The following is a 22,554-nucleotide window of genomic DNA, read 5'->3' on the forward strand; positions in this document are numbered from 1 at the left end:
ATGACCCAAATACCTCCAAAACTAGTTGAATACCCTATTGACTTCCAAAATTACCAAAATACCCTTAAATACCCAAAATGACCCAAATACCCCCTACACTTTCAAAATTACCAATATACCCTTGGACATCCAAAATACCCCTAGAATGATAAATATACAAGTTTTCTCATTTGTCAAATTAGTTAGCCAAAAAAAATATATCAAAAATTAAACTAGATTCCTGAATATGAGCTATATTTCCATAAGGTCCAACATTATCCATTTTTTTTAACATAATCCCACTAAAAACGTAAAGATCCAAAATTTTAGGTGTGGCTAAATCTTTTAAACAAATATAAGCAACTTCTATTTTATGTAATTTAGAAACACATGTATGTCTTATAATTTTAATCTTACTCATTAAAACATGATTAGAGATTGGAACCTAAAGAAATTACTAAGTAGCTCATAATTCAACACCAATATCAAAACAGTAAAATTTATAACCTTAATTAACATTGCCCAAAAACTTAATTACGCTCCAGCAATCATAGAGAAAAATAAAACCACAAACACAGTAATGAGCTATATTTTAGCTTAAATTTTTAATGAATCTTTATCAGAATAGTACTCTGACATCCACAATGAAAACCACTTAAAATTTGAAGCCAAAGATGGTTGCACCTAAACAACTCCAAAATTGCCTGTCATGTGCTTTAAAGAATCAAATGTGGAGGAACCTAGGATTTCATCAAATATAGTTTTAGTACAAATAAGGCAAATGGAAGAGAGACTAATCAGCAAAGAACATAATTATCACATCCATTTCAGTAATCCCTGGATCTTCGTCCAAGACCTACTTCAATTACGTGATCAAGGATAAAGCCACAGCAGTAAATCCCAAATTGACTCTTACAGCATAGTGTCATGGGTCCTTGGTGCTCAAGTGCCGAACTCTTTCAATCAAAACCAGACAGCGTATTATGATTGGTCTAGGATCACGGCAGAGAATATGCCTAAGATGTTTGTTAGTGTTCAGGTTTAGATAATTATAACATGCTACCTAGTACATGCTCCTGCAATCTTCTCATTTGTCAAGTGAATCTAAAGCTACAAACTTCAAATAACTATAATTAATTGGAGCGAAAATAAATGTTTCTCATTACTCAAAAAGTCCCAACCCACACAACTAAAACAAAACTGGAAGAAATGATAAGAATTATGAAAAGTATTCTCCTACCAAAACAGAATCTGAAAGTCCAAAGTATTAAAAATTTAAAACCTGTCTTACATCTAAAGCTCATTTAAATAAGAATCCTAGCAGGAAACCAGAGAAAGTAATCAGCAAATGAGCTACATAAATAGGTTTGGCCTTGATGCCTTATATGTGGTCTTGAGCTTCCTTGAGGGTGGTCGAATTTTCTTGTAAACCAGAGGGGATTTTGGAATTGTGGAACTGCTTAGAGCTCTCCCTCTTGCAAAGTTTAGCGGGTATGGTGGCTGTTTTGATGATTTGAATGCATGGGAACCAAAAATGCAACATATCATCAGGCATTTAATTAGAAATATATTAAAAACAAAAAATAGTCCAAAAAAAAAAATACTTGGCATTTAATTAGAATTAATTGAGTTGGAATTATTAAAATTACCTAAACCTCATCATTATATGTAACATGTCCAGAAATGCATAGGTGTTCAAAATCCTCCACAAGGTGCTCGTCATCATGATAAGGTATAACTAGCAAAGTAAAAAATTAGTAAGTAAATATAAAAAGGGAGAATGCATAATTTAATAAAAATTACAAGTATATGAAAAAGATATTTACCCTACCCAGTAAACAACCAGCTATGGGAACATAACAAAGCCTCTGCATTTTGTGGCAATAGACAACTACGGTACTTATCAAGAATTCGACCACCAATGCTAAACGCAGACTCTTAGGCAACGGTAGTGATAGGAATACTCATAATGTCACGAGCCATTAGTGAAAGTTCTGGAAAGCTACCACAATGTGATTCCCAATATTCAAGAATATCCAAGTCCATATGAGTGTTATGGTCAAACCGGCCTCTTCCAAATACACATCTAATTGTGACTTACTATTGATTGAACCAACAATTTCACTCTCAAATGTATCAAAACCAGCAATATCAGCATCTCTTACCTTCTCATTAGCACCACTACTAGATGCATTTTCAACCATATTGTGTGCTTCATAATTAGTGGCGCGCAAATATCCTTCGAAAAGGGAATATAACTTGTCACGAAGATCCATCACCATTATTGTCCCATTAGTGCCATAAAGTCGCCTATAATTGAACTCCACAAACTGCAACTTATACCGAGGATCTAAAATTACAGCAAATGATAGCACAATGCTGTAACAATCCCAGTATTTATCAAATTTTTCTTTCATGCTTTTTGCCATGTCACTAATTACTACATCTTCATCTTCCATCTCTTCTAAAATACGCAAATGAATTTTCCATACACCATGAAAGTATAAGTTGGCAGTAGGGTATTGAGTGCCTGAAAAGAGAGTGGTGATGTCATAAAATGGCTTCAAAAATTTTGCTATCTTCTTAGCCTTATCCCATTCATCATCTAAGGGACAAGTGTGAAAGCTTCCATCAACAATACTCAAATTGTGAAATGCATCCCGAAATGTAAGAGCTGTCTCAATCATTAAATATGTTGAGTTCCATCTTGTTGGCACATCTTGTCGCACTTTCTTACTAGTTAAATTAGGGAGTTCTTGAAGACATTCAGCAAATCTTAACTTCCTCATATCATTGCCTCTCACATATTTAACACTTTCATGTATGTTGTGCACAACATGCTCTATAATTTTCAAACCTTCTTGTACAATAAGGTTTAAAATATGAGCACCACAACGAACACGAAAGAACTCACCACTACAAGGCAAAGATGATCTAAAAGAAGGGTTTTTCTTCAAACTATTCACCAAGGTATCATTGTAAGAAGCATTGTCTAAAGTGATTGTAAATACTTTTTTCTCAATGCCCCATTCTTTTAGAATGTTAAACAATCTCTCTCCCAAAATCTTACTACTACAAGGAGGTGGCGTATGAGAAAAACATAAAACCCTCATTTGCAACTCCCAATTTGCATCAATGTAGTGTGCAGTGAGAACCATGTACTCATCAGTTGTGGAAGATTTCCACAAATCTGATGTTAAGCAAATCTTGCCCGGGACTAACTCTAAAGCACGTTTGAGATTTTCTCTTTCTCTCTTATAGATTTTCAAAACATCTGACTTTGCTGTATTCCTACATATTGGCTTAACATCGGGATTTAGAAAGATATGAAGCTCTCTATTGACCTCATGCTTTGCAAATGAAATTGAGTAATTATGCCTAATAATTGCCATTGCAATCTTTTCACAATACATATCTTGATCAAGGGGAGGACGGCAAGGCACACTATCATTTTCTTGATGACATTTCTTAGCATGACGGCGTAAATTACTAGTTCCATTCTCCTTATCTGCTGTTAAAATATTAGCACATTTTCTGCACTTGACTTTTCGATGGCCATCTTCATATGAAGGTAATATTTCGAAATCATTCCACACTTCAGAAGTCCCACTCCTACTTATTTTGCTACCACTTGAAACTATTTGTTCAAATTCATCCATCCCCTCAGTTACAGACATGGTTCACCTTAAACGATAAGACAATCAAAATGAAAATTTCTACAAATATGTATTTCAAATCAACCAAAATCACAAAAGGCAGAAACATAGGTGACAATTTGAACAGAACCCAAAAGGTAAAAGTGGATAGATGCAAATCATCAAACACCCAGAAAAGAAAAAGACATTAACTTAGAACTCAAAACCCAATTGAGAGAGGGATCTTAATCTTACCTTGAAAATCTTAACGAGTCCAAAGCCACCTTCACCGAGCTTGTGAGTTTGTCTACACTAACAGAACAAAGTAAACTATTACTAGTGGTTTTTTTTTTTCAATCATTATACAAAAAATCAATTTAGAGTGCTAGAGTAAAGGTACTACCTACACAACTAGTTGCTGACTTATAACCCAAATCCCATTTCTCCATTTCAGTTCGACACAAACAAAGAGAGCATTATCTTCTGCTAAGCATTTCAACAAACACGTAATTTACATTTCAAACCCACAAAAAAAAAAAAAAAAAAAAAAAAAAAAAAAAAAAAACAGAAAATAAAGACAAACCCACAAACAAACAAAAAAATCAAATGAAGAAGAAGAAGAGTTGAGAGAGAGACAAACTTGAACGGTGTTGGCGCGATTGGAAGAGAGCGTGAGAGATATCCCAAATTCAAGCATTCACATCAACCTTTGTCCACAACCACCACCACCACCACTGAGCACAACCACTGAGCACAACAAATGCCAAAATCCACTCAATAAGGTCAGTTACCGATGAATGATTCAACGGTTACCGATGAATGATTCAACGGCCACCGCAGTATTGTGTTCCGATTGCGAATTGGAGATCAAGGATTGAATCAGGAAGCTTCAGAGAGAGAAACAGGTGTACACACAACGCAACGCAAGAGAGAGAGAGAGAAAGAGAGAGAGAGAAAGAGATAAGGAAGATATTTTTTTTTTTAATTACTTTTGTTTGGTTACTGAGAAAATTTGAGGGAAAGTGTTTAGGAGAGTGAGAGTGAGAGGGCTGAATGTTTTGGCTTAGAAAATTTGAGGGAAAGGGAAAGTGTTTAAGGTTATACTGTTTAGTGGGTAATTTGTGGGTTTATTTAATTTTATAATTTAAATGGGTTTAGTGGGTATCGGTGGATTTATCCATTTAGACTCATCTAATTAAATAACCAAATGAGTCTTTACCCATTTAACCCAAATATTTAAATGGGTTGGGTTAGGACTTATCTAAATAAGATGGGTAATGGGCGAGTTCATGGATATGGATAATTTTTGCCACCCCTATTGATCACCATCAACAATGCTCTATGATCTACAAGTGGATTTATTCTCTCAAGACAATGCTTCCTAAGTCCTAACAGTAACCTGCTTGTTCCTAAATCATATATGTTATTCTTTTGTTTCCCACCTACTTTGAGCTCCAAAATATTAAAATATTGTTATTCCATAACTAAACATTGCCTCTACATATTTTTCAAACCCTTTCCATCAAAAACTGCACTCCAAATTACCCTGATTCCTTTTAAACACTTATTATTATAAAAAAGTCTCACGACTTAGAGATCAATTTCTAACCATTCTTTGCACTCAAGATTCAATCTTTTCCAAGCCAAATTACTCTACCATGCCACTGCGCATGGCTCTTGATTTTCATTATCATTATTAACCTTATGATGATTAACAATTTCAAACCCAAATTTTTTGGGGAATAGTTAATTTGAAGTGGATTTCATATTCTGTAATATAAAACCAAAATTAACCCGATCCAATAGTCAAATTTTAATTTATACTCATTCAAATTTGGGCTAACTCCATAAAATTGATTGAAATTAGCAAAAAATTGGTTTAAATGATAAATCCACAAAATCCTTTAATTTAAGACTGAAGTTTACACAAAAATTTAAAGTCGAACAAAATATAGTATCGACAATACTCACAACAAACCACTATGGGTGCGCTTAAATTTTCTAAAATCTAATTTTTTTGTAATTTTTATTTTCATAAATAAACTAATTAATTCAAATTTACCATTTATTTTTCATACATAATTTAGAAATACATAATGTAAGGTCAGTTTTTGGGGCCCAGGCCCAAAAGTAGGTGGTTCTGGCCCAAAGGACCTTAGACAATGAATTTGTAGAGAACGGGTTACAGAACTAGGACTTGGCGAAGTGAATGTTAGTTAATTCTAGGCCAGACAATGGTTTGGACATAAGAACACCTCCTTTATCTCTACTGGATACTCAGTCCGAGGAGACATATGGGTGCACCTCTGTTTCTGATTTAAAGGATATAATCTTTCACTCTTTCTTCTCACTTTTTTCTGATCTCTTCTTCATGGGGATGCCCTTCTCTTATATAGACTCCTTAAAGTAATAAGAGCCCTACACTTGTTGATTATCTGGACCTTCACTTGAGTGCCTGTCCCATCAGACATCCTCCCTACATCTCTGTGAGTTGCAGTGGCCAAGGTAACACAGTTCACCTGTCCTCTCCACATAAATGCGGCCAGAAAAGTAGTTTCCTTGCATTTAATGCGGCAGTTGAGGCCTCTCTCTGGACATTCTATGCTCTTGTTCTTCTCCCTGCTTTGTGAGGCTTATCCTTACTACCAATATTTGTTTGGAATGACTCCTCATTACGGATAGGGTGCATGTTGGACTCATATTTGGCGCGTCCGAGGAGACACTCCTCCTCGGACGTCTTTTTTAAATAAGTTTGGACTTATTAGAGTTGGGATGGCAGTTGTTTTGGTGGCCCATTTTCCCCTTAGTTGTAGTTGGACTCTGTATAGGGCTCAAGGCCCGTTGTTTGACTTGGGAATTTTACCCTTACACATATCATTACTAATATATAAAATTAAGAATTATTATTTTATACAAAACATAATAAACATACTCATAAACATATACATAAAGCATAATAATATATGTTTTTTTTTAATAATATACACACAAAAAAGAAGAGAATATATGTTTTTATTTTAAGTGCACGACAAAATTTATTCTCTATTCAAATATAAGAATATAAAAATATGAAAACTCAAATATCAACATCTGAATTGATTAGGTTGTTTAATTTTTATGCCTCTTCCTTCTTTTTTTTTTTTTTTTTTTTTTTTTTTTTTTTTTTTTTTAACATTCCAATCAATTTCTAACTATATATGTGAGAGATACTTAATTTCTAGTGTCTTTAAGCTCTAAATATAGTATTTTAAGAAAACTTAGACATAATTCTGGTATTCTTCTTGCTATTAATTTCCTTGATATTTATTTTAGTGTATTCACTACTTTGTAAGATTTTAAGTGTTTTTACATTTTACCATTGATAAAACAGTGTTTACATAATTTTGTCTTCATAATAATGTTTGACTATGTCTAATATCTTGTAGGAAAGATATTATTAAAGGAATGTGTAGACTTTATAAGTTTGTTACGCTAACACCTATCTACTAAGTTGAATTAATCACTAAGAATTGGTATTCCACTGACAAACCTCTCTTTTAAGGCGTAACAACCAAGATATTCTCAACTTTTGAGATAAACAAAAATATATTATCAACTTTTAGTGTTTCAATACACCATAAAAAAAAAAAAAAAAAAAAAAAAAAAAAAAAAAAAAAAAAAACATTTTTGCACTTATGTCTAACTCTAAACCACTATCAATAGAAGTATAAGTAAGAAAGCAACTCACTAAGATGAAGTTAGATTATCTTCAAAATTTTAAAACTAGTTTAGAGCCTACTCAAAAACTTTGATCTCAAAAAATCATCATGAAACATTCATTGTGTGTATTTAAATATAATTTATTTATTTTATTGTTATAAATAGCCTAATATTCTAACTTACTGTTTATTTTCATATATAATTTTAAAAATAATTGAAATCATTAACATTCAACTAAAAAAAATCATATACATAAACATAAACATTAAAATGATAATATATGTTATTTTTTACTCAAATATAAACATAAAAAATATACTCAAAAAATGTCAATTAGTGAATTTTTTAGGTTGTTTATACCTTTTCCTCCTTTGTTTTTGATGATACTGAAAAATCAACAGTAAGTCACCCGGTCCTCACGTGCTCGAAACAATACCCTCCGAAGGTCAAGTTAGAACTTCTCACAACTCTAAAGTGCCAGAGCTGGGGGTGAATTATGCATACCTTGGTTAGTGAGAGTTTTGGGGCTTTTATAGTAGTAGAGGGTTGACATCTTTTCCTTGGTTTAGAAGTCTTTTCCTTATAGGAGTCCTCATGAGCGTATTTTGTGGAATCCTTTCCTTGTAAGAGTCTTTTTTATTAACACTAAGCGTGGGGCACAAGATATTTCCTTATACACGCATGCGTGGAGGCCAAGTTAAGGTCATCTCAGAACCGTCAGTCTCGTGCATCCCCTTCAATTTAGTGGCGACAGCTTTCCATCCTCGCCCCAAGCTGACCCCATCAGCTTAGAGCTGTAGACTCCCTACTGTTGTCACTTGTCAATGGACACAAGTGAGACCGATGGGTTTGTTTGGAACGTCGCTCTATGCCTTTCCATCAGTGAGTGTTCATATTTACAATTTTATCCTTATTAGCTGCCCCCTACTCCATAGCTTCGTCAGCTTAAGCTGACGGGTTATGGAGTTGAACTTTATTATTAATTTTCTTTTGCTCAGGAGAGAGGGAAAATCATTTATGGGTGATTCCTCGAGCAACCTTTATTTAATGCTTGGACATGTGGCGCAACTTAATTGGCTCCACTTTTGGACGAAGGCGTCGTTTCATCTTCTGTGCATATCCTCCCTTATATATACCTCACCTCCCTCCTCATTTTCCTCTATTTTACTGCTGTTGATTATCAAAGCGAACCCATCACTTTGAGAAATTTGCCCACATCATCTTGCTTTAGCTAAGACCATCATCTTTCAAAAGTCCGTCAGTTTTACTTGGTAAGTCACCCTTGCTCTTATTACCTCTTGTTTTTTTACTTTTATCCTTTTTCTTTTGATTGGGAAAATATATATTTTTTAGAAAGGCCATCAACTTAGGTTCTTAGAATACCTCCATCGCTTGTAGGTAGTCAGATGTCTAGAGAAGTGACGAGTGAACAGTCGTCAGTCCGCGAGGGAGCAGGCTACGACGAGGTCTTTCCATCAGGTCATGAGCTCGAGGAGGGCTTCTCCTGGTCGTCAGAGAGGGAAACGTCAACCCAATCTTCTAACAAGGAAGTTGAAAGTCGTGGAGAAGAAGATAAGCTAGTAAGTGAGGGTGAAGATGAGGATGATGATGGAGAAGGGGGGGAGAGAGAGTGACGAGGATGAAAATATTGGTGAAGAGGAGGTCTTAGAGAGTACTTTAGGTAGTCTAGGAGATGACTGTCCTTTCATCCTTCCTAAAAAATGGACAGTTAATGACTTTCTACCGACGATGTCGGACAAGGTTTTCAAGACTTTACATGGTCGTTACTTAATTCTGGACAATATCCCAATCCGTCTCCCTGGGAAGTTTGAGAGATGCTACTCAGGGAAGACTGCGGATGTCGGCATGTATGATGCCATATTCGCAATAGGATTGAGACTGCCTCTAACGGCACTTCACCATTAGTTGGCCAATTTTCTAGGGTTGTCCGTCAGCCAAATTGCCCCTAACGCTTGGAGGATATTCATTGGGGCCGAGATTCTGTGGGCCGTCTAAGTGGAGGGAACCGTTAGCTAACTATTGATGAGTTCTTTTGGTGCTACCATCCTCAACACATTGTCTCGTCCTAGGGGACATACCACTTTGCTGTAAGGAAGAAGGGGCTGAGGCTGGTATCTGATATGCCTGATTCTAATAGGAATTGGAAGGGCAAATATTTCTTCGTCAAAGGGACAAATTGGGTGTGTCATAAGGAAGAATAGGAGACAATGCCTTATGGCTTTGACAACACTTGGGCTTATGTCAAGGATTCAGGTTGATCCCGTATGCTTCTTTCAGTTTATTTGTTTCGAATTTCTAACGTCGTTTACTTTTTTTTTAACTAGCGTTCGTCCACATATCACAGGCGAGCAAGAAGACTTTATTCGCCGGGTAACAAAAATCCCATTGGACGAGCGGAAGTGTCAGGATCTTATTACACTCGACACTTTACACGTGTATTGTAGGGGTCCTAAGCCAACACCAGAGGCCCGTTGTCTTAACGCTTATTCCCGTCGTCTTAAGTTTATACGCTTTAGCCATTCTTTTTTCTTTTCCCGTCGGCTTGTTCAAGGTTGTCACTTATTCCAATATTCGTCATTTGTCTCTGCAGAAATAGAGGCAGCCAGGCAAAAGGTGAGGGAAGCTACCACCCGTAAGAAAGAGGAAGAGAGGAAAGCTAAGGAGGGGGAGTCTTCGTTAGCCCCTAAAGCTGTCAAAAAAAGGGCGAGTAAAAGGAAGGGTGACAGGAAGGACGACTGTCAGTCCAAAAGGTGTCTGTCACTCCTGGAGAGAAGCTTCCTAAGAAGCCATCACCTCCAAAGCATGGGCATGGCAAAGGCCTGATGATGACGCCCGGCCCCGCCACTCAAGATTTTGAGCGTCGTCTCCTTACCCACAATGATTATGTTATCGAGATGCTTGAGTCCATCATCAAAGATAAGGACGCGGATCCTTATGTTGGCCAGGCGACAGGGGAGCTAGGGGATTTAGGCCTCTTTGACCTTGCTCGGGTATGTTTCTTCCATTCTTTCTTTATTCATTCATTTTCATGTTAACTAGCTAACGGTTGTTTTGTCCTGTAGGCACTGGTTCGTATGAAAGCTTTGTAGGTTAATGGTGTTGCCAACAAAGGGGTGATTACCTATCTGTAAAAGCGTGTTAAGAACCTGACTGACGGGCAAGAACAGTACAAGAGCGCCCTCAGTACCCTCAACCAGGAGGTGAAGGAGTTGAAAGAAAAGCTGGAGGAGGAGGGTCGTTAGCGGAAAAAAGATCTAGAAGCCAAGGAGACAATAGAGGAGTTGACGACTCTGTTGGGCCAGGTGGAGACGACCAAGGCCGACGCTGTAAAAGAGCTCAAGGAGTCACAGGCATACATTGATTTTTGCGTCGAATATTATGGTGTGGGGGTTGAGGATTGTCTTAAACAGGTCAAATCCAATTACCCTCACCTAGATTTGGCAAAGGTCTCAATGGATGACCCCTTGCCAACAACACCTGTAGGCGACGCTATTCCTGAAGAGACTAATGACTCCACCGAGTCAGAGTAAGATACTCAAGATGACAGCACCGTCCTTGCTCAGCCTGCCATGAATCCTCCCATCATTCCTCTGACTCCGTCGGCCAATCCTCCAGTTGCTGATGACCCTTCAACTCATGATGCCCTAGACCAGACCAAGAGTGACGGGGCCCATAAGACCTCCCGGCTTTATGAACTTGACATCTTTTTTTTTTTTTAATATTTTTATTGTAAATGTAATCTAATTTCAGGACAATGCCCTTTTTGTTTTTTCTTGGGCTCTGTTTGTAAAAACTTCATCTTATTTATAGTATCCATATCCGTCGCTTTCAACATGTTTATTTTATCCTTGGCCCTTATGGATCCGTCTGCTTTATGACTTGATAATTCTAATTTGTCTGTCTTGAACTAATTTATTTGATGGCTAATAAACCTCATAATGGACTCATCCACTTTGTGGGCTTAACCAGATCCGTCTACTCTATTGACCTTGTCAACTTAATGGGATGAATTGGTCAACTTTATGGGATGAATTCGTCAAGTTTAACTAAGTTACGAATCCTTCTTCTTGTGGACTTGTTCTCCTTAATTATGGATTGTATCAAGTCATCCTTGTGGAATGAATTGGTCCTCTCTTTGGATTTTATAAGTCTGTTTACATTAATTATGGGTCCATTCACTTGTGGTCCAACTTATGAAGCTGTTTGCTTCAATAACCTTATCCACTTTATTAAGTAATGAACTTGTCCACTTTATGGACTTGTTATTAAACTTTTCCACTTTGTGGACCAATGAACTCGTCCATTTTGTGGACGTATTATTAAACTTGTCCACTTTATGGACTTATTATTGAACTTGTCCACTTTATGGACTAAGGAACTCATCCACTTTATGGACTAACGAACTCGTCCATTCTATGGGAGAATTATTAAACCCGTCCACTTTATGGACTTATTATATTGAACTCATCCACTTTGTGGACTAATGAACTCGTCCACTTTATGGACTAATGAACTCGTCTACTCTATGGACTTATTATTAAACCCGTCCACTTTATGGACTTATTATATTGAACTCGTCCACTCTATGGACTAATGAACTCGTCTATTTTATGGACGTATTATTAAACCTGTCCACTTTATGGACTTGTTAATGTTTTGTAGAAAAAACACTCTAGTCATATCTGAATAAATTCCTCTTATTATGAAAAACCATGCGTTCGTTGAAAAAATTGCTTAAAGAAAAAGACCTACCCTTTGGGCTTAGAAAGTATTGTAGCAAAAATTAACAAAGTTAAACTGAAAAACTGAGGAGTGTTGCTAAAGTTAAAAGTAAATTAGAGAATGGATAGTGTTGCTTTCCACGCTATTAGCTTTACTGGTAGTACTTCTGTAAGTGCTCGGCGTTCCACGGATGGTGCAACTTCCGTCCGTCTAGTGTCTCTAGGTGGTAGGTGTCTTTCCTCTGTCATGATGTAATCCTGTAAGGTCCCTCCTAGTTGGGGCCGAGCTTCCCTTGGGTAGGGTCTTTAGCGGCGCCCATTACCTTCTTTAAAATGAGATTTTCAGCCTGGAAGTCTCTGTGTTTGACACAAGAGTTGTAGTGCTTGGCCATGAGGTCCTAGTACCGCGCGAGTCTTTGTTCGGCCGTCGCCCTGACTTCGTCCAGTAGATCGAGCTGTAGACGTATAGCCTTGTCGTTTTTGCTTTCATTGTGGTTGTCCACCCTGTAGCTCGTGAGTTCGACCTCAGCTGGAATGACCACCTCGTTCCTGTATGCCAGCCAGAATGGTGTCTCTTCGATAGGTGTCCTTGTTGTTGTCTTGTACACCTACAGTATGCTTGGCAGCTCTTCGAGCCATATACCCTTTGCCCTCTTGAGCCAAGTCTTGATGATTTTAAGCAAGGATTGGTTCGTGACTTCAACTTGTCTGTTAGCTTGAGGGTGGGCAAGAGAGGAGTAGTGGTTTTTAATCCCTAACTGCGAGCAAAAATCACCGAAGGAGTTGTTGTCGAATTGTTTCCCATTGTTTGAGACCAGTACCCTAGGGATCCCATACCTGAAGATGATGTATCTCCAAACGAAGCTCCACACCTTCTTCTCCGTAATGGTTTCCAAGGCTTCAGCTTTCACCCAATTTGTGAAGTAGTCTATGCCTACTATGAGAAACTTCAGCTGTTGCGTCACTACCGGGAATGGTCCTATGGTGTCTAATCCCCACTAAGCAAAGGGCCATGGAGCTGTCATCAAGGTCAATTCTTTGGACGGCTGTTTGATGACATTGCTGAACCTTTGACACTTGTCACAGGTTTTGACATAAGTCTGGGCATCTTTCTGCATGGTGGGCCAGTAGTACCCGGCTTGGATCAGCTTGTATACTAACGATCGTGACCCTGAATGGTTCCCACAAATTCCTTCGTGGACTTCTCTCATGACGTAGTCCACTTCCTTAGTGCCTAAACACCTTAGGTATGGGCGGGAGAAACCTCTTTTGTACAAGACATCCTTTATTAGAATGAAGTGCGTTGCTTGAACCTTCAGCTTTCTTGTGGCTTCCTTCCCATCTGGTAATACGCCATTTTTCAAGTAGAAGACTAATGGTGTGGTCCAGTTATTTTCAGAATATATCTCATGTGTATCAACGAAATCTATTAATGGAGAAAGCTGAATAAAGGAGAGTACGTTGCCAGGGACGGTCATATGTTCTGCTGAAGAGACTTTGGTGAGGTAGTTGGCTTGCTTATTTTCTCCTTTGGAGATTTGAACCACCTTGGCTTGTAGATCGTCCACCCTTCTCTTTACTTGCTCCAGGTATCTCTTCATCCTTTCACCCTTACATTCGTAATCTTCGTTTACCTGGTTGGTGACGACTTGGGAGTCGTAATGAATGACTACACTGGTGACCCCTGCTGCTTTGGCGAGGTCAAGCCCTACCACTAGAGCTTCGTATTCCGCTTCATTGTTGGTGGTAGGGAAATTGAGGCAAACCATACATTCAATTTTGTCTCCTTCTAGAGAAAGAAGAATGACACCTACTCCCCTAGCCTTTTTGTTAGATGATCCGTCTGTATATATGCTCCACTAAGGACACTCATCTGCCCCCTTACCTTCGCCGTTGGTGAATTCTGCTATAAAATCAGCGACGACCTATCCTTTGATGGTGGTATGCGGGCGGTACTGAATGTCAAACTCACTTAATTCTATTGCCCACAATAACAATCGCTCGGCTACTTTAGGGCTGCTTATCGCTCGCTGTAATGGTTTGTCAGTTAGGACAATCATCGTATGGGCTTAGAAGTATGGCTCGAGCTTGCGGGCTGCCATTACTAAAGAGAAGGTGAGCTTCTCCATTGGTGGGTACCTTTCTTCTACACCACGAAGTGCCCTGCTGGCGTAGTACATGGGCTTCTGGACCTTGTCTTCTTCCTTGACTAAGGTTGTGCTGACGACTACAGGAGAGACAGCTAAATAGAGGAAGAGCTCTTCCCCCAGTTATGAATGACTTAGTAGTGGTGGGGAAGAGAGGTAGACCTTTAGATTCTCGAATGCCTACTAACACTCGGCCATCCACTCAAAAGACTTTTTCAGCGTGCGGAAGAAGGGTAGACACTTATCTGTTGCCCTTGACACGAACCTGTTCAGGCAACGATCTTGCCGTTTAAACTTTGTACTTCTTTTACGTTCTTCGGGGGTTCATCTCTATTATGGCCCGAATCTTGTCTGGGTTGGCCTCGATACCTCTCTGAGACACCACAAACCCTAAGAACTTTCCCACCATCACTCTGAAGGCACATTTGCCTGGATTGAGCTTCATGTTGTAGGAGCAAAGGGTGTTAAACGTTTCTCTAAGATCCCCTAAGTGGTCTTCCTCCCTTCAGCTTTTTACCAACATGTCGTCAACATAGATTTGTACATTTCTCCTGATCTGTTGTGCAAACATCTTGTTCATGAGCCTCTGATACGTTGCGCCCGCGTTCTTTAGGCCAAATGACATTACTTTATAGCAAAAAAGGCCCTGGCTAGTGATGAACGAAGTCTTCTCCTGATCTGCCTTGTCCATTCTTATTTGGTTAAAGCCCAAAAAGGCGTCCATAAAGCTTAGTAACTAATGTTAGGCTGTAGAGTCAACTAGGACGTCGACTCGCGGGAGGGGGTAGCTATCTTTAGGGCATGCCTTGTTTAGGTCAGTAAAGTCTATGCACATCCTCCATTTCCTGCTAGCTTTCTTGACCATTACCATGTTTGCCAATTAATTGGGGTAATAAACTTCTTGGATGAAGTTCGCCTCTTGTAGCTTATGGACTTTTTTTGCTATAGCCTGGTCCCGTTCGAGGGCAAATACTTACTTCTTCTGACAGATGGGTGGAAAGGAGGGTGATATGTTCAGTCTATGTACCTTGATCGCAGGGTCGATTCCTGGAATGTCTTCAAGGATCAAAGCAAATACATCCCTGTTATCTTTAAGAAAAGATGTGAGTGCTTGGTGGATCACTGGACTGGCTAGAGTACCAATTCTGGTTGTTCGATCGGGCTTGGAGTCATCGAGGAGTATTTTTTCAAGCTTTCGATGAGCTCTGTCACTGTTCGGTGTTCCTCTATGTTCATGGCCTAGAGGTGGTCATCCATCTCCATCATAGCTACGTAGTATTTTCGAGTGGCTACCTGATTTCCGCGCAGCTCCCCTACTCCATAATTGGTGGGAAATTTGATCATCAAGTGGTAGGTTGAAGTTACAGCTTTCCATAAGTTAAGGGTAGGCCGTCCCAAGATGGCATTATAGGCGGAAGAGTAGTTGACCACAAGGAATGTTACGTCCTTAGTGATCTACTGGGGTCGTCGCCCACCATTACGGATAATGTGACTGCGCCAAGGGGGTGTACCCTTCTTCCTCCGAAACCAACGAGCAGTGCGTTCATCGGAACTAGTCGCTCTCTGTCAATCATCATCTGTTGAAATGCTGGGTAGTAAAGGATGTCAACTAAACTACCATTGTCAACCAAAACCCGATGTGTATTATAATCCCCCACTCGTATGCTGATGACCAGTGCATCGTCGTGGGAGTGGTGGAGACGTCGGGCATCTTCTTCCGAGAATTCGATGACGGGGTTGTCGATCCGCAGTATCTTTGGCACGAAACCTGTCAGTTGGATGTTGTGGACCATCCTCAGGTAGGTCTTACGGGCCTTTTTAGATAACCCGGTAGTCGCTGTACCCCCTACAATCATTCTTATGTCACCTAAGGGCAGTCTAGGACGCTCATTTTCTCGTCGAGGAGCCTGTTCTTGTAGTGGGTCCGCTCTTTCCTTACTGACGAACCTTTGCAGCTTCCTTTGCTTGATAAGAGCTTCGATTTGCTGCTTTAAGTCGTAACAATCAGCTATATCATGGTCGTGATCGCGGTGAAAATGGCAGTACCTATCCCTAGACCTCTTGTTAGGATCTCCTTTCAGCTTACCAGGAAAGGTCAAGGCTCCTTCATCCTTAATTTGCATCAGAACTTGGTCGATCGGGGCAGTTAACGGGGTGAAGCTTGTGAGCTTCCCTGCAGGGGGTTTGGAGCATCTGTCCTCTCACCGATCTTCAGTTCTAGCCATCTTCAGCCCGTTGTCTTGTTGCGGGTCTTCCTACCTTTCCCTCTTCTTGGGATTTTCTTCTTGAGCCAGCAACGTATTTTCCGTGTTCATGTACTTGGTCGCCCTATATAGTACATCCGACATAGTTTTTGGGTCGTTCTTGTATAGGGAAAATAGGAACTTACCCTTCCGTAATCCATTTGTGAAGGCAACCATGAGTATTTTGTCGTTTGTTTCATCGATTGAGAGGGTCTCTTTGTTAAAGCAGGTGATGTAGGACCTCAGCGTCTTGTCCTCCCGCTGCTTAATATTCATCAGGCATGCAGTGGACTTCTTGTACTTGTGCCCTCTGATGAAGTGTGAAGCGAACTGGACGCTTAACTCCTTGATGGTTCCAATGGAGTTAGGCATCAGCCTGCTGAACCAGATCCTTGTGGATCCTTTCAGCGTGATGGGGAAAGCTCTGCACATGATCTCGTCTAGCACCCTTTGAAGGTGCATCAGGGTCTTGAAAGACTCCAAGTGATCTAAAGGGTCCTTGGATCTGTCGTAGTTTTCCACCTGCGGCATGTGAAACTTCGGTGGAAGGGAGAATGAAGTGACGGACATTGTGAATGGCGAATTAGTTCGATGGACCAAATCATCGAGGTTAGTAGACACCCGTCCTTTAAGGGCATTCATCATAAAGTTCATCCGTTCCTTCATCATTTGCATCTCGGCTATTATATGAGGTGGAATCATATTAGTGATGGATTGTCGACTAGTGTCCTGTCGGTCTGGCCTGCCCGAGGCGTTGCTACCTTCTAGCCCTTCTTGGTTCCTTCTCTCAGCACTAGTGCCTTCTTGGTCTTCCTCTTGGGTATCATCACCATGTTTTTCTGGCACAGCTATTCATCCAGATCATGATTTTGCTTGGTGAGGCGTTCTACTACTGCTGTGAGGATTTGGACTTGCCTCTCTAGGGCAGTAGGTCGCGATTCGTTGCCTTGATTGTTGGTGGTGGTTGCCATCGAATGAGTAAGTACCATGCAACTTTTTCTTTGAGAAGCAATGAATATGGCTTATCTTCTAATCGCGTTTCCCACAGACGGCGCCAACTGATGATGCCTAAAAATCAACAGTAAGTCACACGGTCCTCACGTGCTCGAAACAATATCTACACAATACAAAAATAGAAGACCTAATAGAGAGTACTGGTGTGGTGCCAACCAAATACCCTCTGAAGGTCAAGTTAGAACTTCTCACAACTCTAGAGTGTCAAAACTAGGGGTGAATTATGCGTACCTTGGTTAGTGAGGGTTTTAGGGCTTTTATAGTAGTAGAGGGTTGACATCTCTTCCTTGGTTTAGAAGTCTTTTCCTTATAGGAGTCCTCATGAGCGTATTTTGCAGAATCCTTTTCTTGTAGGAGTCTTTTTGATTAACATTAAGCGTGAGGCATAAGATATTTCCTTATACACGCATGCGTGGAGGCCAAGTTAAGGTCATGTTAGAACCGTCATTCTCGTGCATCCCCTTCAGCTTAATGGTGTCAACTTTCCATCTTCGCCCAAGCTGATAGAGCTATAGACTCCCTACTGTTGTCACTTGTCAATGGACACAAGTGAGATTGATGGGTTTGTTTGGAACGTCGCTCTATGCCTTTCCATCAGTAAGCGTTCATATTTATAATTTTATCCTTATCAGTTTTAAATATATAAATTAATTTTAAACTAATATGCGAGAGATGCTTAAATTATATGTTTGTACTTTATACTTCAAAAATAATAATACTGGTAAGAGCATATAGTTGGCATAAAGACGCTTTAAAAAAGAAAAGAAAAAGAAAAAGAAAAAGAAAAAGAAAAAGATAGTTATAATAGGAGAGGGGATATTACAATCTTGAATATCTTCATTAAAAACATAAGGACAGTTGAACTCTTGGCAAGCTACTTTTAATACTTAGAGATGATGACACATATATGCTGACAACTATACAATGTTTTAGTTTGGTAAACACATCACATGTGTTTGGCAAATTATGTCATGTGAAATGCCACTTGTCAAGTAGTTAGAAGACAATTTAAGATACGTTCAAGTAAATATATGACTTGAAGACACTTATCACTAAAGTGGAAATAACCACCTAATTCCCTTGATTTATGGGGTAGTTATGAGCTGAAAAATTACTTCCATACTTGTTTATAAAAGGAGGGCTTTGCATAAATAACACACACTCAATACATCAATCAACGCTTCAACTTCAAGACAACATGTCTTCTTTTATCATAGGCCTAGGGTGGTTCTTGTAGCATATCTACAAATAGGATTAGTGTTGTAGTGATCTCCTTGTGGTCGTTTCCTTAGTGTGATTGCCTTATAGTTTATCTTCAGTATTTGTATTTAACTATTGTATTGTACTTTTCATTTTGATTCAAGTAAGTTTAATAAATTCCTTTGAAGCAAAAAAAAAGAAAGAAAAAGTTTAATAAATTCCTTAGTTGTAATCCTAAGTACATTAGTTTAACCATCTCTATTATATTTATTTTGATCTCTTGTTACGAAAAAGTCCTTTTAATTGAGGCATTACTAAACTCATAAAATTTCCATTTAAGTTGGATTTGTTTCTCAAGTTATCACTAAAATAAATTTTAATAAAAAAAATTAGTGACCAAATAGAATTTAACTTTTATATCAAATATCATATGATAGATATATGAAGATAATTTGGCCTTACCAAGTATTGATCAATAATTAGAGTCTCTGATAGTTGAATAAGAGATCTAGGGTTTAATCCTCGCTTACACTAAAAACTGATTGATGTCTTGGTTTGATAATAAAGAGCTGTCATTAGAAACAGACACCACAGGTTAAAATTATCTCAAAAAAAAAAAAAAGGTTTAGTACTGGAGTGTTGATCAGCCATGGTGAGTCCTAATTTTTTGGATTTTCCCAATTTATTTTGGATTGAACTCTTTTTAAAGATACAATCCAGTATTTTTAGCAAATTTGGACTCCTTAACTTACTTATGGACCTCAAAGACTCTTATTTTAGATATAATTTAAGTGTTTTAGTTCCAAAAAAATCTTAAAATATTCCCATAAAATAATAATAGATATTAGGAACTCTTTGACATCTTTGTCAAAGTAAGTGTTTAAGTGTAGATGGAATTGGTATCAGGAAAGATTGACTTTTCGTCCTTTAGATGAAATTGGACTATTTTATTGAATGTGTTTTTCCACTGTTAAAATTAGTGTGTAACCCTGTGTATATGTATTGGTATAATTAAAAACAATTACAATTATATGGTTCAAATTATACTTTTTTTTAAGAAGAGGTTCAAATTATACATAGTATTAGTTTATAATTTTTTTAAACCATTCATTTCTAAAATATGTAATGGTTTCTCATTATATATATATATAATTTAATTGGTTTTAGACTCTTTGATTTTTTTACCTAATTATTCACTTAGTACAAAAATTAAAAACTTAGATGGACCTGTGGCAGAAAATTGGACTCCAATTGAAATCCAATTTAGAATCTAATCTGACTTAGACTCTTTGATTTTTACACCCAATAATTCATTTGGCACAAAATTAAAAATTAAATGAGACATGTGACGCAAAATTGAAAATTTAATTGGATTTTCTCTGAGTTTTAGCTATTAATATATATAGACAACTAATCTAATTAATTATGTAGGGGTAAAGTTCCAAGATCATACAATGGGCCTTGGGCCCCATATAAAATTCGACCACGTCCGAGGAGAAGGTGTGGGTATCAAAAAGGCTCCCGACCCAAAATTGTTTGAAAGGCGGTCCGAGGAGAAATGTCTCCTCGGACGTATCAAATGTGGCTCGAACATGCACTCTCCCAGCTATAAGGATTCACTCCAGTGAGTATTAGTAACAGGGATGAGTCCCCCAAGCCCATAAGAGGGAGGAAAGTGTAGGATGCCAAGGGAGAGGCTACAGCTGCCACATTAAATGCATGACAACTACTTTTCCGGCCACATTAATGTGGAGAGGACTTGTGAACAGTGTTACCTTGGCTACCACGACTCACAGAAAGATGGAGGAGATGTCCGATGGGACGGGCACTCAAGTGAAGGTCCAGATGATCAACAAGTGTAAGGTCCTGATGACTTCAAGGGGGCTATATAAGAGGGGGGAGTCCCCATTAAGGAGGGGACCGGAAAAAGGAAGAACTTAGAACAGAAGAAGAGGGTGAGAACCATAGCTTTTAAGCAGGGACAGAGATACATCCCCTACGTCTCCTCGGACCGTATATCTAATGGACATGAAGGAGATTTTCTTATTTTCAATTGTTTTATGGCCCAATATTAACTAGTACGCACTTTGTTAGGGCCTAGTTCTGTAACCCACTCTCTATAAATTCATTGTTTCGGGCTCCTTGGGCCAGAACCCCATACCTGTTGGGCCTGGACCCCGAATTGTGACCCTACAAATTAAAATAAGGGTTTAGTTAACAAATTCTTTTAGGACATTTTTAATGGACAATTTTAAGAAAGTTTTAATATTACTTTCATATGAAATATAAAAAAGTTGTCAGCAAAATTAATTACTTATTTCTTTTCTAATAAAAAATTTCTAAAAAAATTTCATAAACTAACAACCTTATAGGGCATCCATTAACTTTTCTTTTAAATTAAATGCATTAACCAACTAGATAAATACTATTATTTAAAAAAAAAACAATATTATCTGTATGGAATAATCTAGTGCTTGTATGTCTACTATAATTATAGTTATTCCACCAATAAAATTTAATCTTTTAATAAATTTAATTTAATCATTTTTAATTTGAAATAATCAAAATTTATCTAGGATAATCCTACATATGCATCTACAGTGTGCATTGAAATTCGTAAGATCATGGATCAACCAATCAAATATGAGCGTTAATAAAACATTAATATTAACACAAATTTGTATACAACAAAAAGAATCTCAGCACAAATATATATACACGCACACACAACAAAAGGAGCAATTTAGTTGTAATTGCTTAATATATATGACCACTTAAAATTTGGATGTTTGAACTTTGAACCAAGTTCATTCTTGAAAATTTTCATTTATACAACATTACCATTTTACCCCTAGTATCAAAAGAGGTTAAAGTGGGGGCCGGCTCTCCTCTTGTTTTCTCCCATTTTAATTTGCATGGAAAACATGTGGCTAATAACTAATTCAAAGGGTAAAAGATAGCTATATCACATACAATTTAATATACTAGCCTCATCCTATGCTGGCTTCGCGCATGTGATGATGCTCTTTTTTTTTTTTTTTGGTTTAGTGTCATAATGTTTAAAAGTGAGATAGAAGATGTTTTTGTTACATGAGTTTTTTTTTTTCTCTTCTAATTAGTTATTTGTACGTGAGTTAGTGGTTGATATGAATGGAAAAAACAATTTGAAATTGAAACTCTTGATTTTTTTTTTTCCAACTTTTATGTAGTCATGTAGAAGCATTGAAATTCAAATAGGAGAAGAAATTTCTCTAAAAATATATATAAAATAATTGTGAGTATTTTTTAAAAAAAATTTAAGAAAGAGGTAAGATAACGTGGAATAATTTTAAAAGTGAGATAGACATAGTGTCCAAATTTTTAGGATCTTTTCCTACGTGAGATAAAAGTTTGAAAATTTGAATTTAAAATAAAAATTGGTAATTCATATTAGAGAAGAGGGAGAACAAAAGCCTAACATTTAGGAACTTTTAAAAAAAAATAGTAAATTACTCTTTTAACTAGTTTGTGTTTTTAAATTTTAAAATTATTTAACTAAAAGATAGAGGAATTTTAGAAAATTTAAGAATTTGTGTAAGAATATTTTAGTATACAAAATGAAGAAACACGAACAGAAAAATCCTGTTATTAATAGTATAGACGCCTTTCTTGGTAGTTTAGAACATCATCATTCATCATAGTGAGTTGTGCATTAAAGGCCAATATTAGAGCTCATTGGAGAAGAAGTTACCATCCTAATTAAAACAAAAAATTTCTACAAACTTAAAAAGTTAGAAGAGGAAAAATCTAGCAATAGCAGAACAATTTAACATATACCTAAATGAGAAAAACCAACGTAGGGCTGAAAATTGACCTTAAAGAAATCATTTTGTTGCTATGAAAACCAAATATCCAT

General features: G+C 37.7%; 2 protein-coding genes across 3 annotated transcripts; both read right to left on the reverse strand.

Annotated features, from left to right (window-relative positions):
• Positions 1–1,116: 1,116 nt before the first annotated feature.
• Positions 1,117–4,134, reverse strand: LOC126727106 (zinc finger BED domain-containing protein RICESLEEPER 2-like). 2 transcript variants are annotated; one of them, XM_050432604.1, is made up of 5 exons: positions 4,018–4,134; positions 3,870–3,926; positions 1,806–3,663; positions 1,629–1,717; positions 1,117–1,479 (listed from the first exon to the last, which is right to left on the reverse strand). In XM_050432604.1, the coding sequence occupies exon 3, from the start codon at positions 3,654–3,656 to the stop codon at positions 1,962–1,964; it is 1,695 nt and encodes a 564-aa protein (XP_050288561.1). In that variant the 5' UTR covers positions 3,657–3,663; positions 3,870–3,926; positions 4,018–4,134; the 3' UTR covers positions 1,117–1,479; positions 1,629–1,717; positions 1,806–1,961. The 2 variants fall into 2 exon arrangements, with proteins under 2 accessions (XP_050288561.1, XP_050288560.1); XM_050432603.1 differs by having other exon boundaries at positions 3,870–3,921; positions 4,018–4,130.
• Positions 4,135–15,641: 11,507 nt separating this feature from the next.
• LOC126728717 (uncharacterized) lies at positions 15,642–17,120 on the reverse strand. The gene is made up of 2 exons (XM_050434504.1): positions 16,592–17,120; positions 15,642–16,375 (listed from the first exon to the last, which is right to left on the reverse strand). The coding sequence occupies exons 1-2, from the start codon at positions 17,118–17,120 to the stop codon at positions 15,642–15,644; spliced, it is 1,263 nt and encodes a 420-aa protein (XP_050290461.1).
• Between the last annotated feature and the right edge of the window lie 5,434 nt (positions 17,121–22,554).

This window comes from Quercus robur, chromosome 5 (genome assembly GCF_932294415.1).
Source record: "Quercus robur chromosome 5, dhQueRobu3.1, whole genome shotgun sequence".
NCBI classification, from domain to species: Eukaryota; Viridiplantae; Streptophyta; class Magnoliopsida; order Fagales; family Fagaceae; genus Quercus; species Quercus robur.